This window comes from Ipomoea triloba, chromosome 8 (assembly GCF_003576645.1).
Source record: "Ipomoea triloba cultivar NCNSP0323 chromosome 8, ASM357664v1".
Classification (NCBI taxonomy): domain Eukaryota; kingdom Viridiplantae; phylum Streptophyta; class Magnoliopsida; order Solanales; family Convolvulaceae; genus Ipomoea; species Ipomoea triloba.
In genome coordinates this window covers 7,160,083-7,176,052 of record NC_044923.1, presented here as the reverse complement: position 1 = coordinate 7,176,052, position 15,970 = coordinate 7,160,083, and the positions used below count along the sequence as shown (strand labels likewise).

General features: G+C 32.9%; 1 protein-coding gene across 1 annotated transcript; it reads right to left on the bottom strand.

Annotated features, from left to right (window-relative positions):
- Positions 1-12,378: 12,378 nt before the first annotated feature.
- Positions 12,379-14,303, bottom strand: LOC116027991 (myb-related protein 308-like). The gene is made up of 2 exons (XM_031269793.1): positions 14,043-14,303; positions 12,379-13,373 (listed from the first exon to the last, which is right to left on the bottom strand). Exons 1-2 carry the CDS (start codon positions 14,173-14,175, stop codon positions 12,583-12,585), a joined length of 924 nt encoding a protein of 307 aa, XP_031125653.1. The 5' UTR covers positions 14,176-14,303; the 3' UTR covers positions 12,379-12,582.
- Positions 14,304-15,970: the final 1,667 nt, after the last annotated feature.

Genomic DNA, 15,970 nt, shown 5'->3' with positions numbered 1-15,970 from the left:
CCAACAGTTGTATTCTTTTTTTCTTTGATTGAGTTTTTATATTATTTTTTTAATTAAAGGTTTTTTAACGAGGTAGCTTAGTTAGTGCAACATATGAACATACATATATCATGTACTATTTTTCTTACTGAGTTTTTCTCACTGGGTTTTTCTAGTGAGATTTTAACGTGAGTATGATATAGTAATGTCCAGGGGTGTTATAAAATAATTATATGTGGACATTACTAAATGAATTATATTATGATAATATCTCTTCATCCTTTATAGATTTATAGTTATACTAGAACTCTGTATATCTTATATATATTAAAATTGAGGATGATTATTAATAAACATTGACGATTCTCTTTGAATTCCTTATCTCTTTCCTTCATTACTTTCATGGGATATAAACATAAGGATTTACGCGAGGATATGTCCCAGTAATGTTTTACAACACAACTTAATTTTTGTTAATTATTTGCTTGACCCCATGAATTTTACTGTCAGAATCAGCTACTAGGATGAATTCAGCTATGGTGGGTAATGCTATTTTCATCCTTAAAATACTTTATCCATTCTCAAAGGTGGATTTATATGGTATATCATTATTATAATTATAATAATACATCACTATTTTTTAATGAAAAATACATTCTGTCAAATTAACTCTGATCTATACTCTCAAATCTTTAATGTGTTGGAGAAATTTCGGATAAGAGGAGAAAACAGGAGAGGAAATGAGATCTTCAGGCGTGATATCACTTTCCTATAAGCTTTTAATCTTTCCTCTTCAAAAGCAACGAGGTAACAAGATTAAATCTTATGGGATACAAGAAGATGAAAACAAAGTTCTTAGGTTGCTTTGATAAGAACTTACTGGAGAATTATTGAACTGTGATATATCAAGATATCATGCAAAATAATTGCGTGTTTGATCAGATGACACTCCTAGAATTTATAGAGATAAATTCTAACCGTTAGGAGCAGTTATTGGAAGTTTATACCAGTTTAAAAACTGACTTCCAAAAATATATATGAAATATATTCTTTTGGATTTCACCATTCTGGTTCAGACAGTTACGTACACACATGTGGAATATAATTTTAAATTATATTCACATGTTAATATCTCCAAACATATAACTGATTTTGGATTAGTGTACGTAGGATAAACTTAGTGTGCATGTAATATATAATTCAAACAATTATATAAATACTTTAATATTTCAAAGCATGAGTACATGCCATTATGAAATAGTCAAAGTGAAAACCACATGTAGACTAGTAAACTCACTGCCTCATTCGAGAGGTAAAAGTCTCTCACGTAACACATTCCAAAACAATGCATGCAAATATAGTTCAAACTATTATCTTCATATTTTAATATCTCACATGCATGTGAACATGCAAAACAGGACATATTAAAATACACAAGTGCATGCATAAAAAAAGAAAGAATGCAAAGTGAAATGTTCAAGCTTGTTCGAGAGGTACATGTTCGAGACATAAAAAGCCTTATATGTTCATGCCTTGCGCGTATACGAGAGGTAAGAGGCAGCGCTCAAAATGCCTTTGAGACATAGTTTCCTTGCGTACCTGCGAGACATCGACAAAACGATTCACGCAAAACTCAGTTCGAGACATCGTTTCTCCGCGAACCGACCTCTCGAGGCTTCTCTCGCGATCTCTCGAACATCTCGAGATTTCTCAAATAACCCAAAATCATCTCTACCAAACTCAATAATATTTACTACTCCACAACTCCAAATATTATTTGAGCTTTCATGGTAGACATCTGAACCATTAATCTCCATTACTATATAAATATCCAACATAATGTAGACAAGTTTTTATGAAGCCACAAAATAAAAATGTCCTTTCTATGCTTGTCAAATTAATTAAGAAGTATAATTGAGAAAGTAGAATTTGATAATCAACATAGCAAAATCCTTTTTATATAAAAAAAATTATTATACACGTTTACAATTTCAACTTACCTTCAAATAATAATATAATAATACTAACATTGTTTAAGTTTTAAAATTTAGAAAAAAAGTTGGCCCCACATTACCTATTGACAAAGTAAGGCTGGCCAATAAATATATATGCTTCTTGCAAATTTTAAAAGCTTTTCAAGACAAATGACATTTAACTATTATCATTATTGTTGTGGTTGTTGTTGTAGTGACATGCCAATTTGAATTGCAATCCACCCTATTATTATTATTACGACGAAACAAACTCAAACAGTCAATACATCTCATGGTTGATAGGCTGGTCCTATCATTTTATTGCCAACCTATAAAAAATATTTTAAAGCTTTATTTTTTAAAAAGTTATCTTCTTTAGGTAGCCTTGGACTAGTGCCCCTTCAAGTATTGAGTACCTACATGAAATTTAATTATAAATTTATTCAATGTTCTCAATGTTTATGTATTAATTGAATTATTATTTTAAAGGGTTTTGAAAGTTAAGTGGGAGTAATATTAAATAACAAATTTAAAATTATGTCTGAATTTTTATTTAAGATCATGAGCTTCTACAATTTTTTTGACCATTCATTTGGAATGGTAACAGAAGTGTCATATTAATTACATACTAGTTGGCTGGTTTAGATGAGTTTAAAATAATTAAATAATACTATATTTTACATGTTAATTAAATTAGTTTAACGAATTCGAAGCTGATAAAGGGATTTACATACTTCTAACCATAGCTGATTTTTGAATTAATAGGTTGCTTAAGAATGGTAGAATTGTAGGGAATTTTGTATACCACTTGATTCCTATACACTTAAATGGTGTAGTAAATCGAATATCTTAGTTGTATCATGTCAACATATGTTCCAAAATATAATAAATTAACAAATTGTCATTTCATAGAGTAAAGGAAACGTGGTACATACCATGATAATTTGGAGAGAGAAAATAAACTATTTATTAAATTCTTTTTACTCTTTGAAATGATAATATGTCAATTTACTATAAGTTTATGCTAATGTGGTATCTTGTGAATACCTAATCTTAACTCCATGTATATATATATAAGTTCTCACTATTTTCGGTAGAAACTTAAAGTCTTTACCTTTTACTTGAAGTAGAACTAGGTATAAAGACTTACAATGTTGATATACATTGTAGAATTCTCTCTCTCTCTCTCTCTCTCTATATATATATATATATAAAGATCAAATGATGACCTATAGTTAGTTGAGGATCCTGTGGACTTATCTAATCGTTTGATTTAAATAATTCAATGGTTGTGATTGATTATAGGCGATGGATATAATTTTTCACTGTCAGTTTGTTGTGCATTCGTACTCATTTTATTATGCATTTATTCTTAGTTTGTTGTGCATTCGTTCTTAATTTGTTGTGCATCCGGTCTCAGTTTGTTGTGCATTCACAGTGTCTATGTTGTGCATCTCACCCACTTTGTTGTGTAGTTGCATTCATAGCTGTTATATCAGTCCAAATAGATGATCTGGATTAGTCCACAAGTCCTCACCTAATGATAGATTCTCACTTGATCCAGAACATATATATATATATATATATATATATATATATATAGAACTAGAAATAGTATTTTCCGGTTGGGAGTAGAGGATCGTAGATATGCTAGCTACCAAGTTTTGATATGCACTTAATTAATTGCTGATACTGGCCTATCTCTATAAAGTGTCCACCACCTTTCTAATTAATATGGAGTCTCTATCCCAACAATGTTTCTATCCAGGACCAAAACATACATTTGCTAGCTACTTGGTGATTGCGAGATTAATCACTATTCACTCCACTCCGGACAACTTTTGCGACAGCCGGTCGTTATAATCTCGAAATCATTGACAATGTACGAGCCACAAACATTAAAGTGCAACAGAAAGTGTCGCTCAAACCAGCTCAGCTAAGCTAAGCCTACCCCTCAGGGCATGCACCATAATAACTTCATCATGGAATTATGGGAGACTACTATACGTACATTTAATTTGTTGGGTAGAGTCGAAGTAAATGGTTGTGTCAATTACGTTGTACACATATTTCCCAATTTGTAATCATGCGTGGATGATGGCATCTCCACGAGTGCTTTATAGGATATGTGTTGTACACATCGATCCTTTCTAAATTCTATTTGTCATCATGCGTGGATGGTGGCATCTCCACGAGGGCTAGCTCGACACACGATAGGATGGATATACTCATCCAATATACTTGGCCTGAGATGATGATAATATGATATGATGTGATGCTTATATTTGCTTTTTGGTTTGCCTCTAATTTGGTATCGTATTAGGTAACTTTAGATATGATTTGTATAGTTTTTAATTATTTGTTTGAACATGTTGTATTTAGATTTTTTTTAACCAAAATATATAATAGAAATAATATTCTATTATGAATCGATGACAGTCAAATAAGTTTTCAAACTATTACAACAACAACAATAATAATTGATGGATATATTAGGAATTAGACCAGAGCAAGCCGACCCGAAAAAGCGAAGTAAAGAAGACTCGGGTAGACCCAGGGTCAAGCCCCATGCTTGACCCAGGTTACCCTTGGGCCACAGCCAAACCTTTGGACTGCAGTCTAGGCCAATCAAGGCCCTCATCCCAGGGCCTCAGTTGAGCCTCGGCCAGAGGTCTCAGTCAGGGGTCTCGGACAGCTAGCCCAGGGGTCCAATCGCGAGGCCGGGTGTGGTCAAGGTTTGTTGCAACCGTTCCCGCTTATGGTTGAACGTGAAAGAAATACTATATTCAAAGGACCCTATACGATATTAAGTATTAACTCTTTTTCAAAAAATATTTTTTATGTTTTCAAACAACCTTTAATGAATGGCAATTGATTTGATTAATGATTATATTGTGGAAGACTCAGTGTGTTTAGGTGTAAAATCTTAACATTATGGTGACATAATTTATGACAATCGAATATATAACGCATATGCCTATCCGTACGTATTGCTATTATATCATGGATCTACAGAAATCGTGAGGATGGCGATGGATTGAGAAACAATAAAAAAAAAAAAATGCAGGATTTGACTGGGTACAGTTCACCTTCTGAGCGCGTTGGCGTAGTTTTTCAGCTCATTGCATGCGCATCGTTGCTGTAGCTTTCAAATTTCGTCAGCGTCGTCCCAACTAAATAATTGAATCATTGCTACTTCAACGTACGGCTGTTTGCCGTAAAACGTTGCATCCTCATTCATCCAACACTTCCCTAACCAAATCGCATTACAACGTTAATAATTTTATTTAATGCACCATTTATTTCGTAATCATAAATTTTCTATCAATTTTAGCACCTACCAACAAATTAAAAACATCACGTGGCTCATCTATAGTCATTATATATATACGTTATGATTTTGTTCACAATCTAGCTACTATTTAATAACTAACTGAATTGATTGACGAAAGCCATTAATAATAATAATAATAACTAAAGAGAAAGGTAAAACATCAATTTTAAACTAAAATCCATAGAATTGAAATACCAAAGGGGGCATGAGATTCTAATTCTGTGAAAATGAAGGATTTCAATTCCATGAAATTTTAATACCACGGATTTGATTACCCTCTTAATTAGAAAACTCATTCTCTAATGAAATAAGGATTTCATTCCATTATTCCCCCTCCTAATTGGTAATTCGATTTTTAAGTTTGGATTAATTCTTTTAGATTTTTGTTTTTAATTTTTTTTTGTTCATATTGGTGCTTTGGATATCTTTATATTAGAATAAATTGTCTTGATTTTTTGATTTGTAAGTTTGGATTAATTTTTTTTTTTTTTGTATTTTTAAAACTTTTATTCCCATTATAAGATCATGCATAATCAAACACCAATATATTGGTAATCATTCCAATTCCACCCTACTACCAAACATACAAAATACTTTCGCCAAAACTCATTATTACCATTACCAAGTATTTGATTCCTATTCTGATTCTGATTCTCATGTGCAAACCAAACACACCCTACACGTGTAAACATGGAAAAGTCTATGAATTGCAATTTTAGTGTTCAAGTTCGCATAGTAAAGTTGGTGATAATTATAAAAACGCCACTATATTTTTTTAAAATTTAATTTGATTCGTTCAATTTTTTTTTTAATTTAAGATTGAGATTGATTCTTATTTCTCTTCAAAGAAGTTGTTCTCATTTGATCCTCTCTCTCTCTCTCTATATATATATAGTCATAATCTGGTGCATTTTCATAGGTAAAATGGTGTGTAACTGTGTTGTGGAATTGTGTGTTTTAATCTGTCATCTGGTGTATTTTAATACGTAAAATGGTGTGTATTTTAACACATATTTTCTAATAAGTGTAATAGTGCATGGTTATAATATGGGATGAGGATTTTCAATAAAGTGGAATTGTGCATTGTAACACATGTTGTGGTGCATTTTAATACGTAGAATGTTGCATATTTTAGCACATGTTTCTAATATGTGTAAATAGTGTATGTTAATTTATAATCTAACATGAGGCACTCTGTGGTGTATTTTAATACGTAGAACGATGCAGTTTTATTACGTATACTGATGAATTTTAAGTGAATAGGTGCATTTGGTTATAGTGTGAAATAGTGTGGTGCATTTTAGTACGTAGAATGGTATGTATTTAACCACATATATATTGCGCGTTAATCTGATACCTTGTTCTAATCTAATGACTGCAAAATAGCCGCACAGCCACACTTAAGGACCATGCCGCACATGAACTCTACTCTCCCCCTCTGTATATATATATATATATATAATCAAGTGGAAGGGTTAGACCACAAAAATAGTTGACTAATCCCTATGGAGGACAAGGCGAGATTAAGGTACACCAAAACTGCTTTCTGGTAAGATACTATAAAGAGGCTCCGACCAGAGAGAGCTCAAGAATCCCCAAACAGTCAAACCTCTCTCTGAACGTAGTGACATATTACTAAATATTTGGCACTTGATTAAGATTAACAGTAACAAGTTTTAGAAGTTAGATATCAATAAGTTCAATTGATTTTGAATGTGAAGGCTAAAAATGGAAAGAAAAAAATACACAATAGCTAATGGTCTAAAAAGCTAAACACAATTTGTAGTTTGACATTTGAGATTGAAACTTGATACAATTTGGGAAAAATTTCAATTTTAACCCTTCGACCATTAAATTTTATTTTTCACTTTTTCTGTCCTATAATTTCTCAATCAACTTAAAGAATCAATGGCTCCACTACTGAAGTTCAATCCTGCGACCATCTATTTGAAATGATAATATAGGTGTCATCACATCACATAGTAGTTGACAAATTCTTTTTTTTTTTTTTTTTGTTTCACTTTAAATCATTGACTTTAAAATTACTTAAATTTGATATTTTACTTTAACAATTTGTCTTTTTTTTTTTTATCACAAGATAATTTGGTATCTAACAATAATTGAAAGTGATAAATCTTTTTAAAATTAAATGCGAAATCTATTAAATTGTTAACAGTAAAAATTAAAAATACACACACACACACACATATATATAAAGGATCATGTGAAACAATTGCCTTAGGTGAGAAATATGATGAAATTATATCCGTAGGTTAGTCCAGATCAAGGGTCTAAATTGGTGATTTAAAAAAAAATACAGTGGCATTATTGTAATTTTATGTAAGTTAATTTTTTTGCTTTCCAGTGCTCATTGTTATGCCATACAGTGCACATTGTCCATTCTTTCAGTGCACATTGTTATGCCAGTGCACATTGTTCCTTCTTCCAGATCACATTGTTGTGCCTTACAGTGCATATTGGTCCTTCTTCCAGAGCACATTGTTGTGCCTTCCAGAGCATTTTTTCTTAAATTGTATGTTTGTGTGTTTATTATATGATTTGAGTTGAAGATCCTATATTAAATTTAATTTTTTCAATAATTGTTTCACATCTTTGTGCCTCCAGTGCGCATTTTTTACCTTCCAGTGCATATTGTTGTGTCTTACAGTGCATATTGTTGAAGTTCGTAGGTGGCGATTTTTTTATTATTATCTAGGTCTGAGATTTTTTCTCACTTCTCACCTTTGGCTTTTCTTCTCACCCAAACCCCTTCCTATATATATATATATATATATATATATATATATATATATACACACACACACACACACAGAGTATATAGTAGTTGAGAAGTTAATATCCTCTAATATAAAAAAGCCACAAAAGTAGCAGTTAATGCATATTAGGCAAAATTTCCCGCCAACAACGAAACACCGCCTTTTTGCTAGGTTTAATTAGAGGATTGTTATTCACCGTCGAACTTTTCATGTATAATCGTTTGGTTAAAACAAAAAGGTTATACAATAATTAAGGCTGTACAATAATTAATTATACGTAGATATTAATGCCTGAAGTATCTAGCCGAAATGTGTTTAGGAAATCGAATCGATATATAAACGATTCATCAATCAATAGATATTATCTAGGAATGAAAAAGGAATTAATGTAAGCCCATATAACTCTTTCAGTCTCACACTTATATTATAGCCGGAATATATATTACAGCTTAACTAGCATATTCAAACACTTCCAACCATTGGAATTTCTTTTCATTCTCATACTTGCATTCAACTATGGGTATGTACTGTCTGGCGAATGAGTTATCAACCTTCAAGAACATAAGTGTTATGAAGGTAAGGGTCATTCGTACCTATTTGTACCAAGGCACAGGTAACTATATGGGATGAAGCACCCATGATGCATAAACACTGCTTCAAAGCTCTAGACAGAACATTGTGTGATCTCATGCAGTTAAAAGATACGCAAAGTGAGGGTAAAACTTTCGGTGGTAAGACAATTGTTTTTGGAGGTGATTTCAGACAAATTTTGTTAGTCATCCCTAAAGGGTTAAGACAAGATATTGTGCAAGCGACAATCAACTCTTCTTACCTTTGGGAAACATGTAAAATACTTAAGTTAACAAAGAATCTTCGTCTTAATACACGGGAGCCTGAAGTGGACATGCAACAAGTTCAACAATTTGCATCATGGTTAGCTGATATTAGTGATGGTAAATTGGGAGGACCTAACGATGGTTATGCAAACGTCCAAATCCTGGCCTTCCGAAAAGTTGTTGCCATCCACTGGTGACAATATAACAACAATTCTCGATAGTATATTTCCAATGTTCAAGGAACTGGGGTGTAACGAAGAATACGTGAAAAGTCATGCAATATTGGCTCCAACACTTGATGTGGCCAATGCCATCAATAAATATATGAGTGACTTCCATATTGTTGAGAGCAAGACTTACCTAAGTTGCGACACGGTCTGTAAGTCTGATTCAAGTAATGGTATACTCTCCGGAATTCCTAAATGGACTGAAAGCTTCTGGGGTCCCTAACTATGCATTAACTTTAAAGGTTGAATCTCCGTTCATGTTATTGAGGAACATAGATCACTCACTTGGACTATGTAATGGAACAAGACTGGTGATTACAAGGTTATCTGATCATGTGGTTGAAGCAAAGATCATCACGGGGAATAATGTCGGTCAAATAGTATTGATTCCAAGAATGTCAATGACACCCACTGATATAAGATTGTCATTTAAATTCCAAAGAAGATAATTCCTTCTAATGTTATCCTACGCAATGACTATAAACAAAAGGCAGGGTCGAACATTATCACATGTAGGGTTACTTTTAAGGAAACCAGTGTTTATTCACGTTCAACTTTACGTTGCTGCTTCAAGGATTAGTAACTCAAAAGGTTTAAAAATTTTGATAGCCAACGAAGGTGGATGGAGTAGTAATTACACTACCAATGTTGTGGAGATTGTAACATTTTTTTCTTTAATAAAAACTTTGTTTAATCAAAATTGTATACAATTTGATGTATGTGAGTACTATAGTCAAATAACTTTGATTAATTAATTGTATTATTATTATCCGTGCAGCGCAAGTATATAATACTAGTTGACATCAAACCTTCAATTCTTTTCATGCGGGCAATAAATGACAAATTGGCCAAAAACAGGAAGAAATTGTGGTCATTATTACAAGTTTTGAACACAAAAAAGTGAGATGAAAATTATCAAATTGGAATACTTATAGTAAATCCAAATTTAGGTCTCAATTCAGCAGCCTAAGATTGCGATGGCTTTGTAGGCTGACCTTTGCCAATTGCCATACGCAGAGTTTGTTGTTCCAATATTGTAAAAGGTTTACCATCAATCCCAACCTTCCCAATAATGATTGAAGACCAGTCAAACTAAAATACTGCCTTTTTTATTTCTCTTAGCAATATATATAATGATTGGGGAATTTCAATAATGCTATATAGGTGTTAAATTATTTCAAGAAAATAAAATCTCATAAAATATAACACGCATTTATAATGCGATTTTTAGAAAAATGAAACTAAAATGAAAAATAGAAGTTGTGTTCAATTGAGTTTTGTTTTCCATTTCAACTTTTCTACTGATAGTTCGATAATACTATTCATTTAGGGAATAAGTTGAAATTCACAAATGTTCAAATTCTATGTACGTAAAATAGGAAGAAAATTTTGAGTTGAAAAAAAAAGGATTTTTTTTTAATACTAGATATGTTCTGTTGTCCAATACCATTTAGTGTGATGACATTTCGGTTACCATTCCAAATGAGTGGTTGGAGGTTTGAACCTCAATGGTGGGAGCTAATATTTTTTATGCTGAAAATGTTTGAGAAAGTATAGAACATATGCAACTTTAAGATATGTCTATTTGTTTGTTTTTTTTTCCCAGGAATATCAAGAACATATTCAGCAGCCATCAATTGGTTACCTATTTATTTGAAATTCTTGTATTTTTAGATTTATTGATTTTACTGATTTTGTTTTTAAAAAGTAATAAAATTACGTCAACGCGTCATCCATGGAGCATATATCATGGTATTCCTTTCATTTCAAAATATTAGAAATATTAATGTTTGTCTCGAATTTTAAACAAACAAATAAAATAATAATTTACTTTTAATATATATTACTTTTATACAAATTAAAGAATAGTACCTTGAAAATAATACGTGCCAAAAATTAATACCTTTAAAAATATTAGTTTATTACACTAAATATATTATTATTAAATGTTTTTTTTGGAGCGAGTTGTATAAACTGAATTATATTAATTTAAAAGTATTAGTTATTAATAATTTTTAATAAAAATATAATATTTTTCAAAGAACATTTAAAACTTTTTAGTAAAAATATAATATATACTTTTCACATAACACATAATGCATTTTAAGGAAAAAGAATACCTTTTAAGAAAAATATAATACTTTTTAATAAAAAGTTAATACTTTTCGTTGTCAAAAAATAAATTTAATACTTTTTAATAAACATGTACATATTTTTTTTATTAGAAATGCAATACTTTTCAAAGTAAAAGTAATATTTTGTAGTATGTGAAAATGTAATGCTTTTTTAAGAAGAATAATATTCTTTTAGTGAAAATGTAATACTTTTCAATCAAAGACTAATACTTTTCAATGGTCTTTTAATTGATACTTTTCGATAAAAATGTAATACTTTTTCATATAGATATAATACTTTTCAATAAAAAAAGTTAATACTTTTGAAGAAAAATAATAATAATTTTCAATGAGAATGTATTAATTTTTAGTAAAGATGTAATATTTTTCAATAAAAGACTGATACTTCTGAAAAAAAATATTACAATGAAAATATAATATTTTGTACTTTTTATTCAAATACTAATACCCTGTACTTTTTAATTAATATATAATACTTCTCAACAAATATATATATATAATAAAGGGATTGATCGAGGATGACGGTTGGCCTGAGAGGAGTCGAGTGGATGAGAAAGCCAGTCTGCACAAAGGGATAGCAAATAGGTTGCTTGGAGGAGACAACCGCTAAAAGATGTCCAAGAAAAAAAGTGATCCTTAGTAAAAAGAGCAATTAATGAAGAAATTAATGACAATGATGAGATCAGCTGTTGGAGAAAGCGGTTCGGCACAAAGGATGCGAGCAACAAAAGGAGTGTTCTCAATGATTACGGCACTCATGGCCTCATTGTTGGCATTTAGGGCTAGAAAGACATTTTCAAAGACCTTGTGGTCTAGTGGCATCCGGTTACACCCCACATAAGAGGGGGTAGGTTCTCGCCTCAGTAGAGGCGATATTGGCACTTTGTGTTTCATATAATCTTTTTTTTTTATAATGTTGGCCCAATGGCCCTACTCTAGTAGTAATAAAACCATATATATTTTTAAAATTTAGTACGGAGTACAATATTATAGCAGATCAACTTGTGAACCAAATTGTTCACTTCAGATCCGGAGACTTTGGAGAGATTGAATCCCCTCACGTGAACCGATTGACCTCATGGAAAAGAAAGGACCTAATGAAAGTGAAAGGGCTGAATGAGCATCAAATCGTGTCACGTGCTAATACTATACACCTTTATTTTCTGTTGTCCAAAATGGAAATACATAGTAAAAACCAAACAAAATTACTTCACTGCCTTTTCGTTACCGCTACAATTACACAACACAACTTTACATTTTTACTGACGATAGCCCGCAGTAAAATTACTCATTACCCACTCCATTATTACTCACGGTAATTTTAATTAAGATCCGAATTATTGCTCGATGTTGTCGGGGCTACATTATCGTCCACGAAAGGATAATCGCACAAATAATCATCGGTCAAAGATTCAAAGCAATTCTCGGAAAGAAGGTGGAGATACTCATCGTACACCTTCTCCAGAAGGCCATCAGTGGTGGGGCCCGAGCACTTAGGGGAGGAGAGATCACAGCCGTCCAGGATTTGATCACAGAAGTCCACGTCTCCTCCTAGCTCGTATAAGTGCCACGGGATGAACGGCGGCGGGTCCGCTGTAACCGCCGCTTTGTTGTCGACCTCGCCGGAGCTGGAGGAGGCGCTGCCGGCGACGTCTTCGAGGCTGTTGATCCTCGAGATCCCCGGCGGGGAGAGCCTGATGGGTTTCGGAGCGTAAACTTTTGTCCGATTCTGGGTTTTCTCCGGCGGCGTGGTCTGATCGGCTTGCCGGAGAGGTTGTTCGGAGTTTCTAGCTTTTTGCTTCTTCTTTTTATTGGGGTTGAGGTTCTGGGAATCTGGGCGGGGTTTTGCCGGTTTTTTCTTGGCCTGGCGGGGCTTGGGTTCGATCCCGGCGCTCTTGAGTTTTTTGAGGAGATGAGTGTTCCAGTAGTTCTTGATCTCATTGTCCGTTCGACCTGGCAACCTGCCTGCAATGAGGGACCACCTGTTCCCCAGGAGTGAATGTAGCCGCACGATCAGATCCTCCTCTTCCTGGCTGAAATTCCCCCGTTTAATCCCCGGTCTCAGGTAGTTCATCCATCTCAGCCTGCAACTCTTTCCGCACCTCAGTAGCCCTACAAGTCAAAACATTCATCCATCACACCTCTAAGCTTAATTGCACACAATTCAAAAGGTTAAATCTCTAGTATGACTCAATAGGATTTGTAGAGATGGTAAATCACGATAACTCAACAGTCAATTAAGTGGAGGACCAGTGCGAACTGGAGCCTACAAGAAGTCCTAGTAGGAGGGCCAGTCTGACCTAGTGCAAGGCCGGATTTTAGGGCGTGCAAGACGTGCAACCGCACAGGGCCCCAAAATTTTGGGAGCCCCTAGTCTAACCTTAGCTTAATAGTTAGTATATGTATTTGTGATCATATTTGCCCAAAATTAAATTTTTTGCATTTTTCTTTTTGCAATTTTTCTTCAATTTTGCAGTTTATTTATACTTTAATAGGCCCTCACTTAGTTACTAGCATAGGGCGCCGCACTCTAGTATGACTCAAGAAGTCCACCACATTTAGTTTGGCAGTACTAACTGGGGCCCACAGAGGACCAGTGCGACCCTACAATATGAGACAAACTTTATTTCTTTACATGTATAGTAGTAGGTTGTTGGACTTGACTCTTTTTCTTTACCTAATATCCAGCTAGTAACTTGGCACTGGACTTGACCCTTCGGGCCTCGCTCAACAATTGACATAATAATACAAGTTTGGGAAAGAATGAAGAAGAATATGTACCAGCTTTCTTGGGCAAAGATCTCCATTGGCCTTCACCATGTTCTTGAATGTGATTAGTGAGCAGCAAATCCTCCTTAGCAGACCAAGGCCCTTTTCTAAGCCCTTCTTTGGAGCAGCAAGGAGCTCTTCCCATGTCTAAATGTCTCTGTGAGTTCAAGGAGAAAAGAACTGAAGATGGCTGGAGAAGAAGAGAGGAGGGGGAGAAGTATATAAGAGAGGGGCTACGAGTCCACAACTCCACAAGTTTGTGCACAAGTCGTGCTGCTTTTCAAGCCACCAAACTAATGGAGAGCATTAAATGCTGCTTAAGAGTTTTAGAAAACGACACAATAATTTTCCAGCTGGCCTGTTTTGTTTAATATTATTGCAGATATGTGCAGAGTCTTGGGTTTCAACTTTTCATATTGCACATTCTGCACGCGGTATTTTATATGGACTATTTTATTATTTTGCAAATTGAGGAGTGTTTTTATCAATTATTTTGTGAACTCCCAATAAAGTTTGTACCTTTTTGTTGTTGTTATCATTGGACTTGTATTGGCAATTGTTTAATTGATAAAATAAGTATCAAAATTTTATAAATTACATATCTCTATAGTTTGATAATAGTGATAAGATAAGACTTTTTGAAGGAGTTAATACTGTAAATAGTCATCTAGACGATTGGGTTAATACTTGTTTTAGCTTTGGATTATCAATTTGACCCAATTACTCAAGTACCTTAAATTTTAATTTTCAACCAAAAGTTGTCATCATTTGCTAATAAAAATTTTGAAAAATGACTGTAAAAAATCAAGGCATTACTTTCAATCCATAGCATATGGTGTCTATTATGATACGGATCAGGTGAGAACCAGCTACCCAGGAGAGAATTGGAAACCAATCACAGTGTGTCCAAATCTAACGGATCAAAAACATTATTTAAAAAAATGCAGTGACATTTTTGTAAATAATTGAACTTTGAAGTGTAAGTAAATTATGTTAAAAATGCAAGTAACAATTTCTTACAGTGTACCTAAGTGCAAGTAAAATGTATTAAGAGTGCAACAAATAATGTACACTGAGCATCAATATTAAGTGCACATAGTGTTATCATTAGTTGCACCAAACATTATCATTAAGCGCACCAATGTGAAAGACATTATCATTAGGTGCACAAATGTTAAAAAGATAAATTACTTGCACTGTTAAATGAAAATGGTTGCACTTTTTACTTACACTTGCACTTTTAACACATGTTACTTGGACCAAAGTTTGAGCTATTTACGAAAATGTCACTGCGTCTTTTTTTTTTTTTTAAATTACATCTGATCTATTAAATTCGGACATGTGGACGACTGGGACTGGTTCTTAGTTCTTTCCTGGGCATTCGCTTTCACTGAGCGCGCCCCTATATATATATAAAGTGTTTTGTTTTGTTTTTTTTATAGAAAATTTAGGTTGTTATATCCAAAAGAATATTAATAAAACAATATTATAATGTAATGTAAAATATGAAAACTTGCATATAAAAAAATGAATAATTTAATGATATGATCCTTTCAATTTACCTGATAAATGCTCATTCATTTTCAAAAATAGTGTGTGATTTACTTTAAGTGTTCATAGTCATTCTCTTAGAACGCAAGTTTTGAATATAAAAATACTAATGAAATGACACACTTCTTTTTAATTCAAATCTTGAATTTACAAGTATTGAACTTATGATTACTTTTTGACCATAACTGTAAAAAATTAAAAAAAAAAAAGAAAAGAATAATAATTATAGAAAATAACCAATTAAATTCCTCAGTAATAGAGGTGACCACATTTGGTCTTTGAATTGTAAACGTTCTAACAAATTTTATCCTTAAAGTGAAAGAAACATTAATTTTGACTATTAAATACTTAAAATTTTTAACATTTTGAGATTATTCCCCCCCCCCCCA